Source organism: Macrotis lagotis, chromosome 5, assembly GCF_037893015.1.
Source record: "Macrotis lagotis isolate mMagLag1 chromosome 5, bilby.v1.9.chrom.fasta, whole genome shotgun sequence".
NCBI lineage: Eukaryota > Metazoa > Chordata > Mammalia > Peramelemorphia > Peramelidae > Macrotis > Macrotis lagotis.
In genome coordinates, this window is record NC_133662.1 from 55,988,810 (window position 1) to 56,005,693 (window position 16,884).

General features: G+C 33.0%; 1 protein-coding gene and 1 long non-coding RNA gene across 3 annotated transcripts in view; one reads left to right on the forward strand and one right to left on the reverse strand.

The window, feature by feature from the left end:
• The window catches only part of COL19A1 (collagen type XIX alpha 1 chain), a 407,957-nt gene that overhangs the window by 157,539 nt on the left and 233,534 nt on the right, over positions 1 to 16,884 (forward strand). The window contains exons 13-14 of the mRNA XM_074237299.1: positions 7,856 to 7,909; positions 9,624 to 9,659. Of these exons, the coding sequence (XP_074093400.1) occupies positions 7,856 to 7,909; positions 9,624 to 9,659 (90 nt within the window). The remainder of the gene's footprint in view (positions 1 to 7,855; positions 7,910 to 9,623; positions 9,660 to 16,884) is intronic.
• LOC141523807 (uncharacterized) overlaps positions 1 to 16,884 on the reverse strand; it is a 37,445-nt gene that overhangs the window by 7,035 nt on the left and 13,526 nt on the right. Inside the window, exon 3 of one of the 2 annotated variants that reach the window (XR_012478606.1) lies at positions 5,006 to 5,368. The exons of the other annotated variant lie outside the window; for it this stretch is intronic. This is a non-coding gene — a long non-coding RNA (uncharacterized LOC141523807). Of the gene's footprint in view, positions 1 to 5,005; positions 5,369 to 16,884 lie in introns of those variants that run through there. 2 annotated transcript variants of the gene reach the window in all.

Sequence of the window (16,884 nt, forward strand, 5' to 3'; positions counted from 1 at the left end):
CATACCAAGTGGCAATCAATTGTGCATCCCTTCTTTGAACTTTCTTTTTAGTTCAACATAACTTAGAAATCCCTTTTTTGTTGAGTTCACACTATGCAGTTAATATTTATTACTTATGTGATGTTAAGCATATAACAAACTCACTTGGCATCAGTTTCTTCTATAAAATGATGAAATTTGACTGATCTCTAAGGTTCCTTCCAACTCTAAATCTATTATCTACCTTGTGGTCCTTAGATTTCCTTACCAACATTTTAAATGTTGACAGACCAGATGCTTCTTTTTTACAGTTATATGTTCTAATTATAGTCATTGCTACCTGCTCTTTGTTCCATATTTGTATGCATCTTTTTAAAAAATCTAAATTATTTGATTTCCTTGTGAATTCATATCAGAAAAATTCTCATTTCTCCTCAGTATAGGAATTGTTTCTCTTTCTATCTTCTAAATGTCTTCCATGAAAGTTTCTTTCTTACCACTCTTGGCTAATTTGCCTTATAGAATTTTAGACAATAGTATCCAAGCTATCCTCTTAAAACTTTGTAGACTTCTTTCTAAGAATCCGGGGTGTTTGTCAGACTATACCCAAAGTTCCTCTCTTTCTCCATCTTAAATTCCAGAAGGGAATGGTCACTTCCCTAAAGTTTCCATTATAGTAACCCAGAAACCATTTCTTTCCTGTTCATGAGAATCAGATCCAAAATAGACTATTCACTTGTTGTTCCTCAACTCTTTGAATTGTGAAATTATCATTAAGGCAATCCAAGAAGGTATTAGTTGCTCTACTTTATGCAGAGAAAATTCCAGCAAATGTCTGGATAAATGGAGTCCCTCATCCCCACTATATCATGTCTCTGTGCTAGTTTTGAGATCTCTTTCCAAATTTCTTCATCTCTTCTAGTTTCTGTCTAGAAAGTTTATAATATATTTTGATGACAAAAATCAATTGTTTCTTCCTCCATTTTCTCTCAAATGCTCTTGGCTATGCTTTCCCTGTCTCTGCTTTCTGGATTTCCCTACCATGACTATGCCATCCCAATATACAATACTCTCCCATCCCACTGTTTTGTTCCTTTTGAATAGGATAACTCCTTCTGAAGCTTTATATTCTACCCATGAGTTTTTATCTCACTGAGTCTCAGTGATAACTATGAATTGAATTTCTATTTGCATTAGAACCTCCAATTCTGAGCCTTTCTGGCCAAAGAGGCATCTAGGTGGCACAGGGGCTACAGTGCCAAACCTAGAGTCAGGAAATTCATCTTCCTGAGCTCAAATCAGGTCTTAGACAGTAGATGTGTAATCCTGGACAAGTCACTTAACCTTCTCTGTCTCAGTATTCAAAATGAATCGAAGAAGGAAATGATAAACCATTCTATCTTTACCAAGAAAACTCTAAATGGGGTGGCAAAAAAGTCAGTCATGACTGAAAAATGACTGAACAGCAACAACATTTAAGACCATGGAATTTGCTTCTGACTCCTTTTTAAAATTTTTTTCTCTTGTCAACATCTCTGAGTGTCTTAAATTCTCTTCTTGTTACCTAATTTTAATTATCTTCTACAATATCTAGTCAAGATTTTTCTTTCCCAACACAATTTTAGTTTAAAACCTTTTTTAATAGTTTTTCAAGACACAAAGAAAATGCCTACTAATCTTTGTTAATTATAATGCTCATGGTAAGAAGTCTGTTATATCGATATTTTAAGTCATTGTCAAGTCTAAATCTCATGCCTAGATATCATCTTCTTAGTTCATTACTCACTTCCCATTTTGTTTTTCTTTCTTTAGATTCCCTTGCCCTCAGTGAGCAATGAGGAAAGCATAGTCTTAGTTAATGTATCCTTCAGTTTCCCGTCAAAGATTTAATAATCATTGTCAAAAACTTTTTAGGTTCTTTCCACTTGTATTATTTGTATTACTTATGGTTATGTATATCACCCAAAAGTGAATAGCACTTATTATTTTGATAAGTCCTAGGAAGTTTTATGATATGTCTTTTGTCCAGGGACAAAAAGAAGTTCTTTATGGGTTATTATCAGATTTACAAATAACTGTATTAGTACTGGTGAGCAGGAAATCATTAAGTATCACTACTCTTAACTTCTTTTATTGACCCTTGCTTGATGTTCTCTTACCTATTAACTAATGTGACTTTATTACAGAAGTCCATAAAGTACAAACAGCTGCTTCCTCTTCTTAGAACATTTTAGCTCTTATATCTATTCTGGCTATTTTTGTATATTTCTTACATTCTCTACCTGACCATAAATTTCTTGAGGACAGAGAATGTTATTCTTATTTTGTTTTGTTTTGTATTTTGCAAGACAATGGGGATTAAATGACCCTCCCAAGTTCACACAGCTAGGTAATTGTTAAGTGTCTGAGTTCGAGTTTGAACTACTCTTCCTGACTCCAGGTGCTCTATCCACTGTGCTACCTAACTGCCCCCAAGAATGTTATTCTTATTTGAATTTCCCTCAGCACCCTTCACATGATCTTGCAAATAGTCAGTAATTGGTACTTTTTTCCCCCTAATTTCTTTTTTCTAATTTAATGAACTGATTTTTTTTAATTTAGGAAACAGTAGGTGATATCAATTACTAAATGCCAAATCTCACTTTTCAACTTTTGAGGCTAAACAAGGTATATTGTACAGGTTGAACTTTTTTTTTTTCAAAATACAGCCCTCCATATATTTTAATATGTCATTAAATTAAATGTATTATGGGTTCACATAAAATAAATTATTTCCAATAAAGAAATATTGAAAAGCTAAAAAAATTGAAATCATGTTAGATATAACAATAAATTCCATTTCATTACTAATGGACTTGACTGCTTTTCAGCAAATTCAAGTAAGCTGCTGTGGATAAGGTAACTTTACAAGTCATCATATTTAGTCTCAAATCCACAATTATTATTCTGAAATAATGATGCTAATCTGATTATACATTTTAATCTATGCTACTGAATTAAGGAAAATTAAAAGCACATAAAGTCAAGGGTCTTTCCTGGTAGCAGCTGCTGTTATATTGCTATGGGATATTAGTAGAATCAACAATTTTGAACAATTTATTACTTTTTTTTCATCTTCTGATATTTTAACAATACATACTATAAAATAACTTCTTTCCCAATCTCAAAAGATTAATATCTTAGTCTAACTAGCATTTAGATTCCAAGGAGAACACAACCATTCCCTTCCATAAGAGAAGGTCTAGCTCTTCCTGACATCCAAAGTTAATTGTTGTGTTTTTTTAAAAAGAATCTTCACATATGGGGGCAACTAGGTGACATAGTGGATAGTACACCAGCCCTGAAATCAGGAAGACCTGAGTTCAAATGTGACCTCAGACACTTAATAATTGCCTAACTATGTGACTTTGGGCAAGTCACTCTTAACCCAATTGCTTTAAATAAATAAAATCTTTTTTAAAAAGAACCTTCACATAAGTGAATTTTATGAAGAAACGAGATTATAAGTATCCATTTTTAACAGGAATTATTCTTCTATTTGCCTCTTAGTCTATTCTATTTGGTTTTGAACTTTATGATCAGCCCGGAGCTTTCCACCTATCCTTGGTCCCTGCCATATCAACACTCAGCAACTACTGATAAATAACCTATGTGACAAAATAAGAAAAATACAATAAAATTGAAGAGCATTACCAATCTATCTGGGGGGTAACTGGGTGGCACAATGAAGGGCTTGGAGTCCAGAGAATTGATCTTACTGAGTTCAGATCTGGCCTCAAACATTTACTAGCTATGATCCTGATCCAATTCAAATGAAATTGTTAGTAAAATTCTGTTTCATGATCTATACTCAGTTTAATGGGCAAGTCACTTAACCCTCTTTGTCTCAGTTTCCTTGTCTATAAAATAAATTGGATGAGGATGTCAGAACACTAGCATATCTCTGTCAAGAAAATCCCAAATAGGATTTCAAAGAATCAGATGTGACCAAAAAACAATTGAACAACTAATAATAGCTAATCTATTCTTAGATCCAATTATAGTGCATTGGTCCCCAAATTATTCAATAAACAGGTATATATTCAGCATCTACTTTTTTACCAACACCATTTTGCTTCATCATCAAGGAAATTATTCTGCAAGGGCCTATTCTAATAGACAAAAGGAAACACTGACAAATATAATTTTCCCTTTAATTTTATTACACAAGAACAAAAGACAAGTAATGATATATAAATACCCATTAAACTGAATGTAAACCTTGAAACAGAAATTTTACTAACAATTTCATTTGAATTGGATCAGGAATTAAGTTCTGGATATGTTATATAGGAAGATTGTTTTTTAAATGTTTACTGGCAACAGGTGAACATATTATATGTTGGCTGCAATATTTAGACATCCTCATTGTGACCCTTAATTTCATCAAGAATTTTTGCAAACTAGATTGTGTAACTCTTAAACTATTTAGAGCTAGGTTCTGATGATTGCATATAATGAATACCCTATAGTGGTCAATTTTTTTGAAATTGCACTGTATTTACCTTGGGCAGGAATCAAGCACTATATTTTACAGAATTACTACTTCAAATAATACAAATTTGAATATTTGCATACACTTAAGGAGCTTCATTGTTTACTGTGGTTATATTTGGGAACCTAGCTGTAGATGCTTCTTGTGTAACTGTGAAAGAAATACTTCCTGTCTAACTGTGAAGGAAATACTTCATACATGCTTTGGGGATGTTAATAAGAAACTATGGCTGACTGATTAATGCATATATTTCAGTGAGGGACCAACCATTTTAAGCAAATAACTTGAATTATTTTTCCATCTTCTAATCTTTTAACAAAATATATTATAAAATAACTACTTTCCCAACCTCAAAAGATTAATAATATAGTCTAATCACTATTTGAATTCCAATTAAAATATTAACAACATGCAAATGCTTTTTTGAATGATCCATTGAATCCCATTTTAATTTGGAATAATAGGGATAAGAATGGGAAAAATTCAGTTCTCTTAATTCAAGGCAATCTTCCCTTCACTTACTGGTGACAATGAGAGACAGAGAAACAGAGATTTTTCTAAGGGAGTCTGTGTCATTGAGGAAACAGATACACCCTTGCTTCTGTAAGAAACAGAAATTTGTAAGGAGTACTATGTCATTGAATGAATAGATACACCCTTGCATCTGTAAGAACTTGGCCAGTAGCAATGGAGGAAATCTGTGCCCGTGAAGTAGTTGCCAGCTGCTCATTGCCAAAACATATGGTTCATAAAGGAAAATGAAAAACCTCTCTTTTTACTGATGGGATTCTGAAGAGGAGTCATCAAGAGAAGTCATTGAAGTCTGGGTAGCACCAACTTTAGTACCAATAGTATCTATTGAAAAGAAATCACAACAACAGCAATTTCACATTTAATTATCATGCTTTGAGGTTTGCAAAACAATTTTATAGTTACTGTATGAGGTAGGTGGTCTAGAAGAAAGGGCTGTGGTAAACCTCATTTCTAAAAACCCTCTACAAAATGCCCACCGGTACTAGTTGAGAAGACTTCTTGGGAATGGTCCCTGGCATGGAGTATTTCCTATGATAAAGGTTTGGAAACTATAGAAAAGCTGATTCTTAGGTTTGTCTTTAACTTTTCCCCTAAATGCTAAAAAATGGAAACATTTGAAGAAAATAAAGTCAAAAAAGTTTAAATTAATTATGGCTATTCATGAGACTCACAGCTGAAAGAGCTCTGGAATCAAAGGTCCTGAGTTTACATTCTATTCATATTACTAACCACTTAAGTAATCTTAAGTCATATAACTTCTCTGGACCTCAGTTTCCTTATTGCAAAATGAGTGCATTGAACTAGATAGCCTCTAAGCTATCTCTAAACATATAATCTTATCATCCAGGTGAAACATGAACAAATCAATATGCCTAAATTATACAAACATTTGAACAAGTAGATGGAATCCCAGGATATGTTTTCAAATATTTTCTAATATAGCTACATGTATTTATAGAATTTTTACCATTTATAGGTATTAAAGGAATTTTTTGTGTACCATTTGAACTTTCTGAGGTTGTGCTTAGGTGGGTTACTATTTCCAGAGTCCCAACTCTATGTTATTTTTAATCCACATCACAATACCATATAATAATCCCTTTCCCCTTGGATTTTAAGAAACACAAGTGACAGACTTAATGAATAATCAAAATGTATATTGGTATGGAAACGAGGAAATCTAATCATGGTCTATGAGGATGAAGGGGAACTAACTTCCTTGCCATTTCATTCTGTGAATCATTTAACTTTTGCTTTTTCTCTTAGTTGAAGGATCTGTTCATCTTTCTCTTAGTCTTTGGCACCTGATAGTCTTCAACTGAGAAAATGTGTACTTTTAAAAAATTCTAGTCACAACAACTTAGTTGAAGGAATGTCATGCTTTTTTTCCCTCAGATGTTCAGAACATTTTATGGCTGTCTCTGACCACAAGAATTGTTTAAAAAAGAATTCTCTAGGTCTCTGGAGATGAGGGAAAACACTGCACTTTGATAAGACATAAATTCTTAAAACATTATGGGTTTTCTCGTGGACTTTTTTCACTCATCTTTCTATTTTTCCTTAATAATGTCAAAGTGCATAAGGAAAAACTGTAGCTAATGAATCTTGTTTAGGAAAGTAATCATAAGGCACAAATTTTCCATAGTCATTTTGAATCTTGGTTTTATCCATGTATTTTGATTCCTCACAGTATTGTTAAGTCTGCACCTGCCTCAAACAGGGTCATTTCAATTCTCTAATTTTCTTTTTCTTTTCCCCTCCCAATTCATCATTGGTTTCTATATTGAGTGACTCCAGGTGCTGGCATTTGACATTATTCATTCACCTGGAATTTGCAGGGCAATAATAGCTAAAGCCCTCTGGCTATCGCAGTATGGTGCATAGATCTATATGCTACATTGTCTGATTTCCCAAGTATTTCTTTTATGCCATTATTGTCCCTTTCTAGCCTATAGTGTAATATTAAGGATGAAGAAAGATTCTTTTTCCTATTTATCACAGACTCAGTATGTGTCTATCCACCTCTGTTTGTTTACACCATGAATGCATTCAGCCATGGAACTGATCTCCTCCGGTGAAATCTATTGTTATATCTCTGAAAGCTGTCGTTTCTGAGCCAGATCAACTGAATACCCATTAAAATGTCCCTGAGTCTGGGAAAAATGCATGAAAATATTCATCTGATAAGTTTTCAGTGTTTTATGTTACATTTGATATCTTCGCAAATCCAAGTAAGGAAGGCAAAGGTAGATGGGGATTAAAGACATGGCTGAACTTAAAAAAAAAATCTAAATCAGGAAAGTAATTTTTTTCTTTGCTTCCATTTTGAGAGTTATGAAGAGTGAATCTTTCTTCCCTCTCTTCCCTGCCCCCTCAACATTCTGGTTTCTAGATAGAACTGCAAAAAAAGCTTTTGATTTAACTCTTGAATTTTTGGCAAGCTTAATAAAGGCCAAATCAAAGCTAAATCAGGGGTATTTACAGCATCCACAAATTTAATCTAAAGTGGATACTTAAAAGCTCATATAGTTCTAAATGATGTGCTTCCAGATGGTGAATTAATGTAATTTTAGCAGGAAGTGAAGTTGCACAAATATGCAGTATTTGGATCACTCACTGATTTAATGTTTCTGTCCTCACCATAGCCCAGATGTTGCTGATCATTTTAGTGCCAGTTGTCTCTACCTCTCCCCTTGCTGTGAACTAAGTAATCAAGTTTGGGAAATTAGTCAATTCTGATTTATTACATTACTAATTGGGTTAATAATGGAAGTTTGTTGTTTACACTGATCTTTTCCTTTTGTACAGGGCTTGAAAGGTGACTTGGGTCCTCCAGGTCCACGTGGTCAAAAAGGAGAAAAGGTATTATATTTCTACAAAGAAATATTGAGCTTGAATAAATGAATATCTGTCTTAACACTCACATGCACACTCCTTTTCCCCCTCCCCCAGCAATTAATTTTCATTAGAAGAGTATTAACTACTAAATGAATTCTAAAATTAACTAATGACTGTTAAAATTGCACAAGTAAGAAATAACTTTTTGGTTCATTTTAATATCTCCCTGAAAACGATTAACATGCTAGTTCTCTCTCACTAACCACTTATGTTGGCTTACAACAGGGTCGTCCCCTCAGCTTGTTTGACAGCAGTAGCTGTTCTATCCTCACACTAGGTGAAACCTCCCAAGGCAGCTGTGGGAACAGTGCCAGTAGCAATGAGGTGTGCTTCTGAAGGTGAAGCAGGTGGTTGTCAGGGGGAGATAACTAACTTTACTCCACAGATTGCTCGCTCCATTTATCCCCACTCTTCCTCATTAACTATACTGTAATGGCATATTGGCAATGACTTTGAAAGAAGAATAAAGAAAAATTAAAAAAGCAAGCATTAAACTGAGCAAGGTCACTAGTCTCAACTTTTCAGACAGTGACTATATAGTGGTTTTCTGTTGATAATAATAGAATACATCTGCATCTTGTCTTCTATTCTCAAAATTATGTTTCTTTCAAGAGTCCTTGATTATAAATTTATTCTCAAAGATTGATTTTAGAATGTTTATTGTCTTTTCGTTACACCTGGGAAAGTTACTGTTTTAAGGGGTCCAAAAGTGAACATTATATATATATAGCTAAGATGTCTGTCTTAATTTAAGGATATTATGTACAAGAGCACCATCTTGTAAATGGGCTTGGGCCATTCCTCTATTTAGGAGTTTGTATGAACATCCAAATTGTGGCCAAGGCTGTTTCTCACAAGGGTCTACTATTTCAGTGCCCCAATAGTAAGAGAACTATAGATTAAAAGAAAATAAATTGCTAATGCATTGTTGGGGTTAATAAAATTCATCCTTTGCTCTTTCAATTTAAGTGATCCATTTTTCATACACCATAAGATATTCAAATATGTAAATGCATTGTTAAGTGGGAAGTTCCTCCTTTGAGTCAGATTGCAACCTGCCTATTTTTCAGATCCTTCACACAAAATTCCACATATTTGTTTAGTTCACTAGCTATACCTGGTTATCTGAATTTATTCAAAGGACAATGAAACATGTTCAATATTTGTAAATTGTATAGACTTGCGAAGCTGCCTGCCTTGATATTCTTTAAAAGAGGCAGCAGGCCATCATCCTGCAGCTGGGAGGCATGAAGTGGGTTGAGCCACTTATTATTTCTGCTGATCCTAATACTAACTTTGCATCAGAAAAATTATCTGCTGCTGTGACATTTCCCAGCTGCCCTGTTGGCAAGCCACCAGGCTTGAAAAGATATTCATTCTAATTTTGGATTAGTAGACAAAAGATTAGAAAATTAGATTATTTGGGTTGCTTTGAAACCTGTCCTTCTACTGTAAAAAGCATGTGGGTGTGAAAGGTGATTTTTATATTGTGGGAGGGAGTAGGGACATAATACAATTTTCATGCCATACAATACTTTCATGAGATGAGATCCTGTTTTCCATAACTGCAAAATTGTTATTATACATGGTTATTGGTTCCATACATCTAGAAGAACAAAAAATAAAATGTAAATAAATATTGCTAATTGTTATTTTTCCCTCCTTTTTACTGTTTTAGGGAGAAATGGGACCTCCAGGACCACCAACCTTAATCGTAAGCACTTGAAAAACCAGACTACAAATTTAAAAAATAAATTCCCAAATATTTTAACCCCTCACTATGGTACTGCTCTAGTTGGACATAGACTCATACTTCTTAAAGCTCCAAGTTACTATGGAAATAACTATAGATAAGGTCAATGGTATCCAAAGAAGTCAGACAACTTGCCCAAAGTCACAAAGCTTATTAGATGGCACCAGAGCAGATATTAAAATGCACAGTTTCTAATTCCCAATTCAGTGCTTTACTTCTTATATGCTATGCCATGGAGGATTTTTCTTATAAGGCTTGGCTGCAATTTAAAAACATTTAAAAAAATATACAAATGCAAGCATCTCAATTTAACTTTACTAACACAAAAATAAAGATTTCCAGAAGTGAAGGAAAAGCACTATTTTTGAGCTATTTGATTGTTGCTCAGAATTCTAGGATATTTGTGTGGTATATTTTTAACATTTTCAAATGAAAGTACAAAACTATAGCATTTTGAAAAATAATTTTTGTGAAAACAGATTATGTTTAACGAAGCTATTTTACAATTAATTATTAAGTATGGAATCATAATTATGGAATATTCTATTTGGGCATTGTTTATATTATAAACTTTCTGGGTCTTTAAAGGTTACATTAAGTTTAAACTTCTTGGTTTAAGAATGATTTATTCTGCCTAATTATAAAAGTAAAAGGCAATCATTTGAATCGTTTTTTTAAAAGATCAGTTGTAGCTATAATTTTCTGATGCTGACATTACTTATTTATTCATTCAGTTTATAAAAATGGTACCCTCTAGGTGAAAGTATTAAATTTAAAATAGTCAATTAATATACATAGAAAGAGCAGCAGCAGTTAATAGCACATATTAAATATTTTAAACTATCGACTTTAAAGTGCCAGTCCATCAGGGAAGGTCAAGTTAAAAGAATGTCTTGTTACTCTTGTGAACTGAGGCTCTGTCACATCAGGAAAGGGCAGGAATTCCAAGGACTATTAAATGATCCTGTGACTTTGACAGAATTCATACTTCTACTCTAAAGGTCCATTGTGGGCCACACTCATTAATATATGAAACAAGCCTTTACAACCTCTCTGACATGAATGCCATGTATTTTTATTCATTTATGGAGGAACTGTGCTGAAAAATATGTAATGTACCTAGAGATATTAAATAAATGAAACTTTGGGGTTTTAAGCTTTGGTTTTTAAAGAAGGCAATACAAATAATCCATTTCAGAAACCACTTTAGAGGCACATTATTTGTGGTGTGATATTCAACAGTCAATTTTTTAAAATGTTTTAGTATTCAAATTTTAAATTAGAGTATTACTTCTCTTTTTGTTGTGTCCTTTTCAAGTTATTAAGTCAGCATTTTACCTACTGTAGATCTGATAAAACTCAAAACAGAATCAAGCTAGAACTTGCCTGGAAAGCAAAAGAATAGTCTGTTATTAGAACTCTAGCATAGCCACAAAAAGGAATAAAACATGTTAAAGAATTCTAGTTCCTGTTAAGTTTTCATCTGCAATCCTTAGGGATTGGAGGTTCAGTTATGGTCATGATGTACCGTTAAGATTTGTACCTGTCCCTCAAATCCTGCAATCTCTACATAGCATTTATGCATTGTTTTGCCAAAGAAAAAGGATTTTGTGGTTCACAAAGAGAATAAACATCCCAATTTAAAAAGCACCCTGGAAATGTTACCAAAGCACTTAGTTTAAGGAAAAGGCTTAATTTAAGCAAATACATATCACTCTGTTGCTTGCAACAACTAAATTGAGCTTTTAAAACAAGGTTAGATGGATTGATCTGAATGCCTTACTTAAATAACTTTCTTAGAGATTTGGTGAATGGTATTGAAATTTAAGTTAAAAAAATGTGTATATGAAGTCAGCACACAAATAAGAAAACAAAACAAAAAAAAAAACTCCGAGTTAATATCTACAGGAGTCTCTCTTGGGCAACCTAAGGCAGTGAAAGGAATCATATTTATCTTTAAAACTCTCCAATCTCATCCCTACAGAACTTCCCTCCACTACCCCATAGAATTTCTGAAACTTTATATGACAGATTCTAAGAGAGAACCTTGGAAATTTATCCACTGTATGAAACTGGGATAGTTAGAAGCAAGACTGTAATTAAAGGCTAATATTTTTGCTTCTTCTATATTATTCTAATTGTAACATTTCTATTATTTTTCTCCCGGCATTCAAAAAATAAAAATCAAATATAATAAATTTCATTTTCACTGCTTACTGTCCATCAATTTCATTGATTTGTGAAATAAATTTCTATTGATGTATTTTTTTACATCTCCAACTTCCTCCCTGTATCTCCTAGAATTATTCAACTAGTATTTGTTAAATACCTACTATGCAACCATTCCATATAACATATATATATATATATATATATATCCATATATATATATATATATTTTTTTTTAAAGACAGGAAAAGAATGTGAATGTCAGCAAAGTTGATCAATCCATTGATCTGAAAGTCTGAAAATACATACTTCTATCAATTGATTTTAAAATTTAATTCTGCATAAATAGATTATGCTTATTACTTAATACCACTTAAAATTGTTCTGTCTCCTTTTCATTAAAGTGCTACTATTTTATCATATGATTTTTGTCAAGATACTGAATTGAGGCTCCTGGAGCAAGGCAGGGATTGTTACTGAAATGACATAGTTGGCTAAATTTCCCTCTCTTTCCCTTGTTCCCTCTTTGGCATCTACAGCTTAAACCTGTGCATGTCCTGTCACAGCAGTGACAGATGAAGAAAGGTAGTGCATCCATCTCTCTTGTAAAGTATATGAAAACCATTCCTCTTGACACCTGATCTCTTGTTTTTAATTCCCAGGAAAAATGACAGTCCATCTATGTTCCTTTGGCTCTGTCCTTTTTGGGAGTTATAAAGTACTCATCCAGATGGCACCAAATGTGTACACAGAAGCCAAGGGTTAAGTCAGTCATCAGCAGAAGTACCTTATACTTGCTTGCTAAACAGATATTTGAAATGCCAGTTCTTGGAGGCCTGGATAAATTCAGCTCAAGTGAGAATTAGGCATGAGATGGAGCATAGCTTCCCCCCCAGAGGAAATTACATTGCATACTACAAGTCTAAACAGGCTTGTAAGGCAACTCTCAGCTGGTCATTCATAAAACGAGTGACTACATTCTCAGGTCAACTCTTACAGAAGATTTGCTAATTATTTCGATAGGTAAAACTTTGGCAAGCTTTCTTTATAAACTGTTAGAGATCTTTCTGGTGTTTCAAAATAGAATAATCAAAAATAGATCAAGTGATTATTTAAGGACAAAACAACTAATTTATTGATTTTAAAACTATTGAATAGCTCCTTATGGTTCTATGTAAATTTTTATAGCCCATTACCTGATCATCTATGTCACAATGTATATTTAGGGGTGGTGTCATACTCCTTATAATTTAGTTGGTCATCAAGAATTTTATGTGGTTTTGTGGAATTTGAGTTCTTATCCAGAAGGCTAAGAGAACCTCTTTGGAACCATAGAAGAATAATATTAATATCAACCCTTTTCACCCTACCACTTAAAAACATGCTGAGCACAAAGTGTTAGAAGAATATTTTATTAAAAGAAAATGAAACTGTAGAATATTATATATTTACACATCACTGTTGAATTTGGGAGATGGAATGTGCTCCAGTTGCCATATAGTCAAACCCATACCCAAAAGAAATCCTAATTATATCATAATTGAAAAAAGTTTATTCCACTTATCATGGCTTAAAGATGTCCACTATCTCTTGAGGCAGCCCATTCCTCTATTAAACAAGTCTTTTTTATTCCAGTTTAAACCTTTAATAATTTCCAATCATCTATATAATGAACCTAGAAATTCCTTAATCTGATATTCACTGATTCTATTCTATGATCTGAATCTATGAATTCGATGAATGTATCTGAATTGTATGATCTGAATCCATTTTACCTCTCTGATTTTATCTCCTACTACTTCCTTTCCTATATCCTATTATCCAGTCAACCAGACTATTGGCCATTCCCCATCAGTATCAAGTTATATTTTTCTGCTTCTATGACTTGCCCATGACATTTCCTTTGCTTGGAATTGACCTCTTTGTAAGAATTTGTACTGAATCTTTCCCAATGTGCCCTAAGAATTTCAATGAAATGATTCCCAGGAAATTCACTGCCCTTCTTCCACCAAATTCTACTGTTCTCTTCAATGTCTTTTGCCAGCCTTTCTAAACCATTCAGGATACTTACAATCCTCCTGCTTACTAGTTGGAAAAGCTTTTATCCTAGTTTGGTCAAGTATTGCAGTTCTTTCCTAAATAACTTATGTCTCTGACAATCAAGTGCCAGACCAGAAATTTCCCCTTATTAAGGTATGTTCCATGTGCCCACATTTCACTGAATTCTGCATACATAGAAAGATTCACCCTAGAAAAGGATTTTAGAATGATTTTTTAACAGAGTAACTCATTTTTCCCTACCTTGGGAAGTCTATCATCAGAGATTCTCTCATATATCTGCCAGTATGTCTCTACCTTACCATTGTCTCTATTTGCTCCAGGTGAGCTATATTTTACTCCATTTTCCATTATTCTTTCAATCTTTCTTGAAAGAGGGTCAGGTGTTCTTCCCCCAAGGTACAGGAGACACCTTATATATCTAGGGACACCCAGTTCACCTTGGTTCATAATATCATAATTTTATATACAGAAGGAATCTTAGAGACCACTTAAATCAACTCCCTTATTTTATAGCTGTGAGAACCAAAGGCAGGATTCAAACCCAGACATTCTGACTACAAATCCAGTATTTTCCATTGTTCCTCAGGGCTTTCCCATGAGGTAGTGGGATATATTATACAAATCAAGCCTGTGCATAAGGAGCAAAACTACTAAGGTCACACAATCTAACAGTATTTTCATAACTAGCAAAAAATATAGATTTTTTTAAAAATTCTATTGATTTATTCAGAAATTCAGTCAAACTGCTTTGCTGGACATAATGTTTAAACAATAATTGTTTGAAGACTATCTGAACTGCTGAGTAATGCTTCTGGGCTCAGAATGGTATTAACTGCATTTTCAAAAAAAACATAGGCAATTAGGGTGCCTCCTGGATAGAGTTTCAGTCATGGAGTCAGGAAAATCTAAGTCCAAATTCTGCCTCAGACATTTGCTGGCTATATTTCCTTAAGCAAGATATAACCTCTCTCAACCATAGTCCCCTTATCTATAAAATGGCGATAAAATAGCATCTACCTGAGAGTATTGTTGAGAGCATTGAGATGACATATGTAAAACATTCTGTGAACTTTAAAATGTTAAATTAATGCTATTATTTTCCCAAATAGAATATATGCTTTTGTATACATAAGTCTATATAGTTGCATTTTTAGCATATATACAAGCACAAACTTCCAAGAGGCATGGCCATTTTAAAAATCAAATTTAATTTATTTGAGATTCTTTGTCTCTTTGACTCATTAATTTACATGTCATTTTTGTCATTCACTTGAATTTGGATAACTTCTATTAGTTTGTAAATGAATGAATTTATTTAATTCATTGCTAACATTCTGAGCCTTATGATCCTTCACACCCTTTGGAATTAAAAAGACTAATCTATTAACTCTCACAATAGATCAGAAGGATGAATGCATTTTTTCCTTTAAAACAAAATTTCATGTAATTGGTTATTTGCTTGTGGAGAAGGAAGGCCTGTGTAAATAACTAATTGAGAAAAACAGAAGCAGTGATTGTATTTTTAGGCTATTTTTATAGCTTCTGTACAGTAATACAGGAGAGCTGATGCTTAAGACCTCTAGGAAGATTTATGTTTCAGCCTCTGAGAAGATTTATGTTTTGGAAAAACCCACACTCTGCTCAATTGACATGGAAATGATTTATATAGCTTTCATTAGAAGAATGTTTAGAGAGTAGCTCCCCCTGCCCTTCTATTGCTAGTTAGCTTTTAGTATACTTCTATATGAAAAGAAATTAAAACATTTTTTTCAGGACCCTAAATTTTGCAGTCTTTTTAGTCAGTTAAACCTTTTTTCTATTAAAAACACAGTACATCTACCATTTGAAGCTTTTATGAAAAAGCTGTTTTACTTTCTTATTGAAATGATTGGCTCTTTGTTGAAAATAAATTAGAATATCTCTCAAGAGCCATTAGGAAAAATATGAAAATTGACAGGTCTTTACAAAAATGAGCTTTGTAGAGAACTATGTATTTGAATGCATCAGAAAAAAATTTGCATAAAGATGAGTTGAACTCCATTTCACTGTATTTTGAGTTAATTTTTTTTAAACTTTTAGGTCGATGACCTTATCATGATATTTTTAGAGTGGCACTCAGAAAAAAATAGTTAGGAAGGAATATGAAATGTGTATAATTAGCTTTTAAATATAGAAATAAATCCTATAAAATATTTGAAAGATATTTTATGCTACAAAATGACAGGAAAGCCCAGAGCAAATTACTGACTCAAGGGAAGAGGGGCATATTGATGACAAATAACACTGAAATAACCAAATAGAGATAGAACTTTTATTAATGTGAATTCAGTTAAAACCTTTAAAAGTTATTTGCTGAGAAATGTATGAAGAGTACATTTTTGTCATATTAGCAATTTATTAATTTAAAAAATGAAAGATAAATGGAATTTTAAGTAACTAAATACACATTACATTCATTTAAAAAGAAAACATTCATCCCTAATCCTTATTTTAAAAAAATCAGTAAAGATTAATAGGTTTAAAAGAGCACAGTGAAAATGTCTGTATTTCAGAATAAAATTATAGAATTGGAAGAGACTGGAAAAATAATATGTAGCCAGTCACTAATACCCAGATAATAAAAATATAGTTTGTTGTTAATACATTATATTTTCTTGTACTGAAAATAGTTAACCAAAAAGATTACTCTATCTTATTAAGAATTCCATTTTGCAGTATTTTGCACCAACTTTGTCATCATGATCTTTATGTTCAATCAAAATTTTCTGTAGCCCCTCTATGGAAATCTTTGGTATATTTTAAGGCAATACTCAATTCTCTTCTAAAGAGAGCTGGATCTTGTAGAAGGAATTCTGTATTAAAAGACCTTGGGTTTAGACCCACCTTTGCTAAATAAACAACTGTGTGGCCTTACACATATTACTAAAGCTCTCCATTCCTTATTTTCCTTATTTGC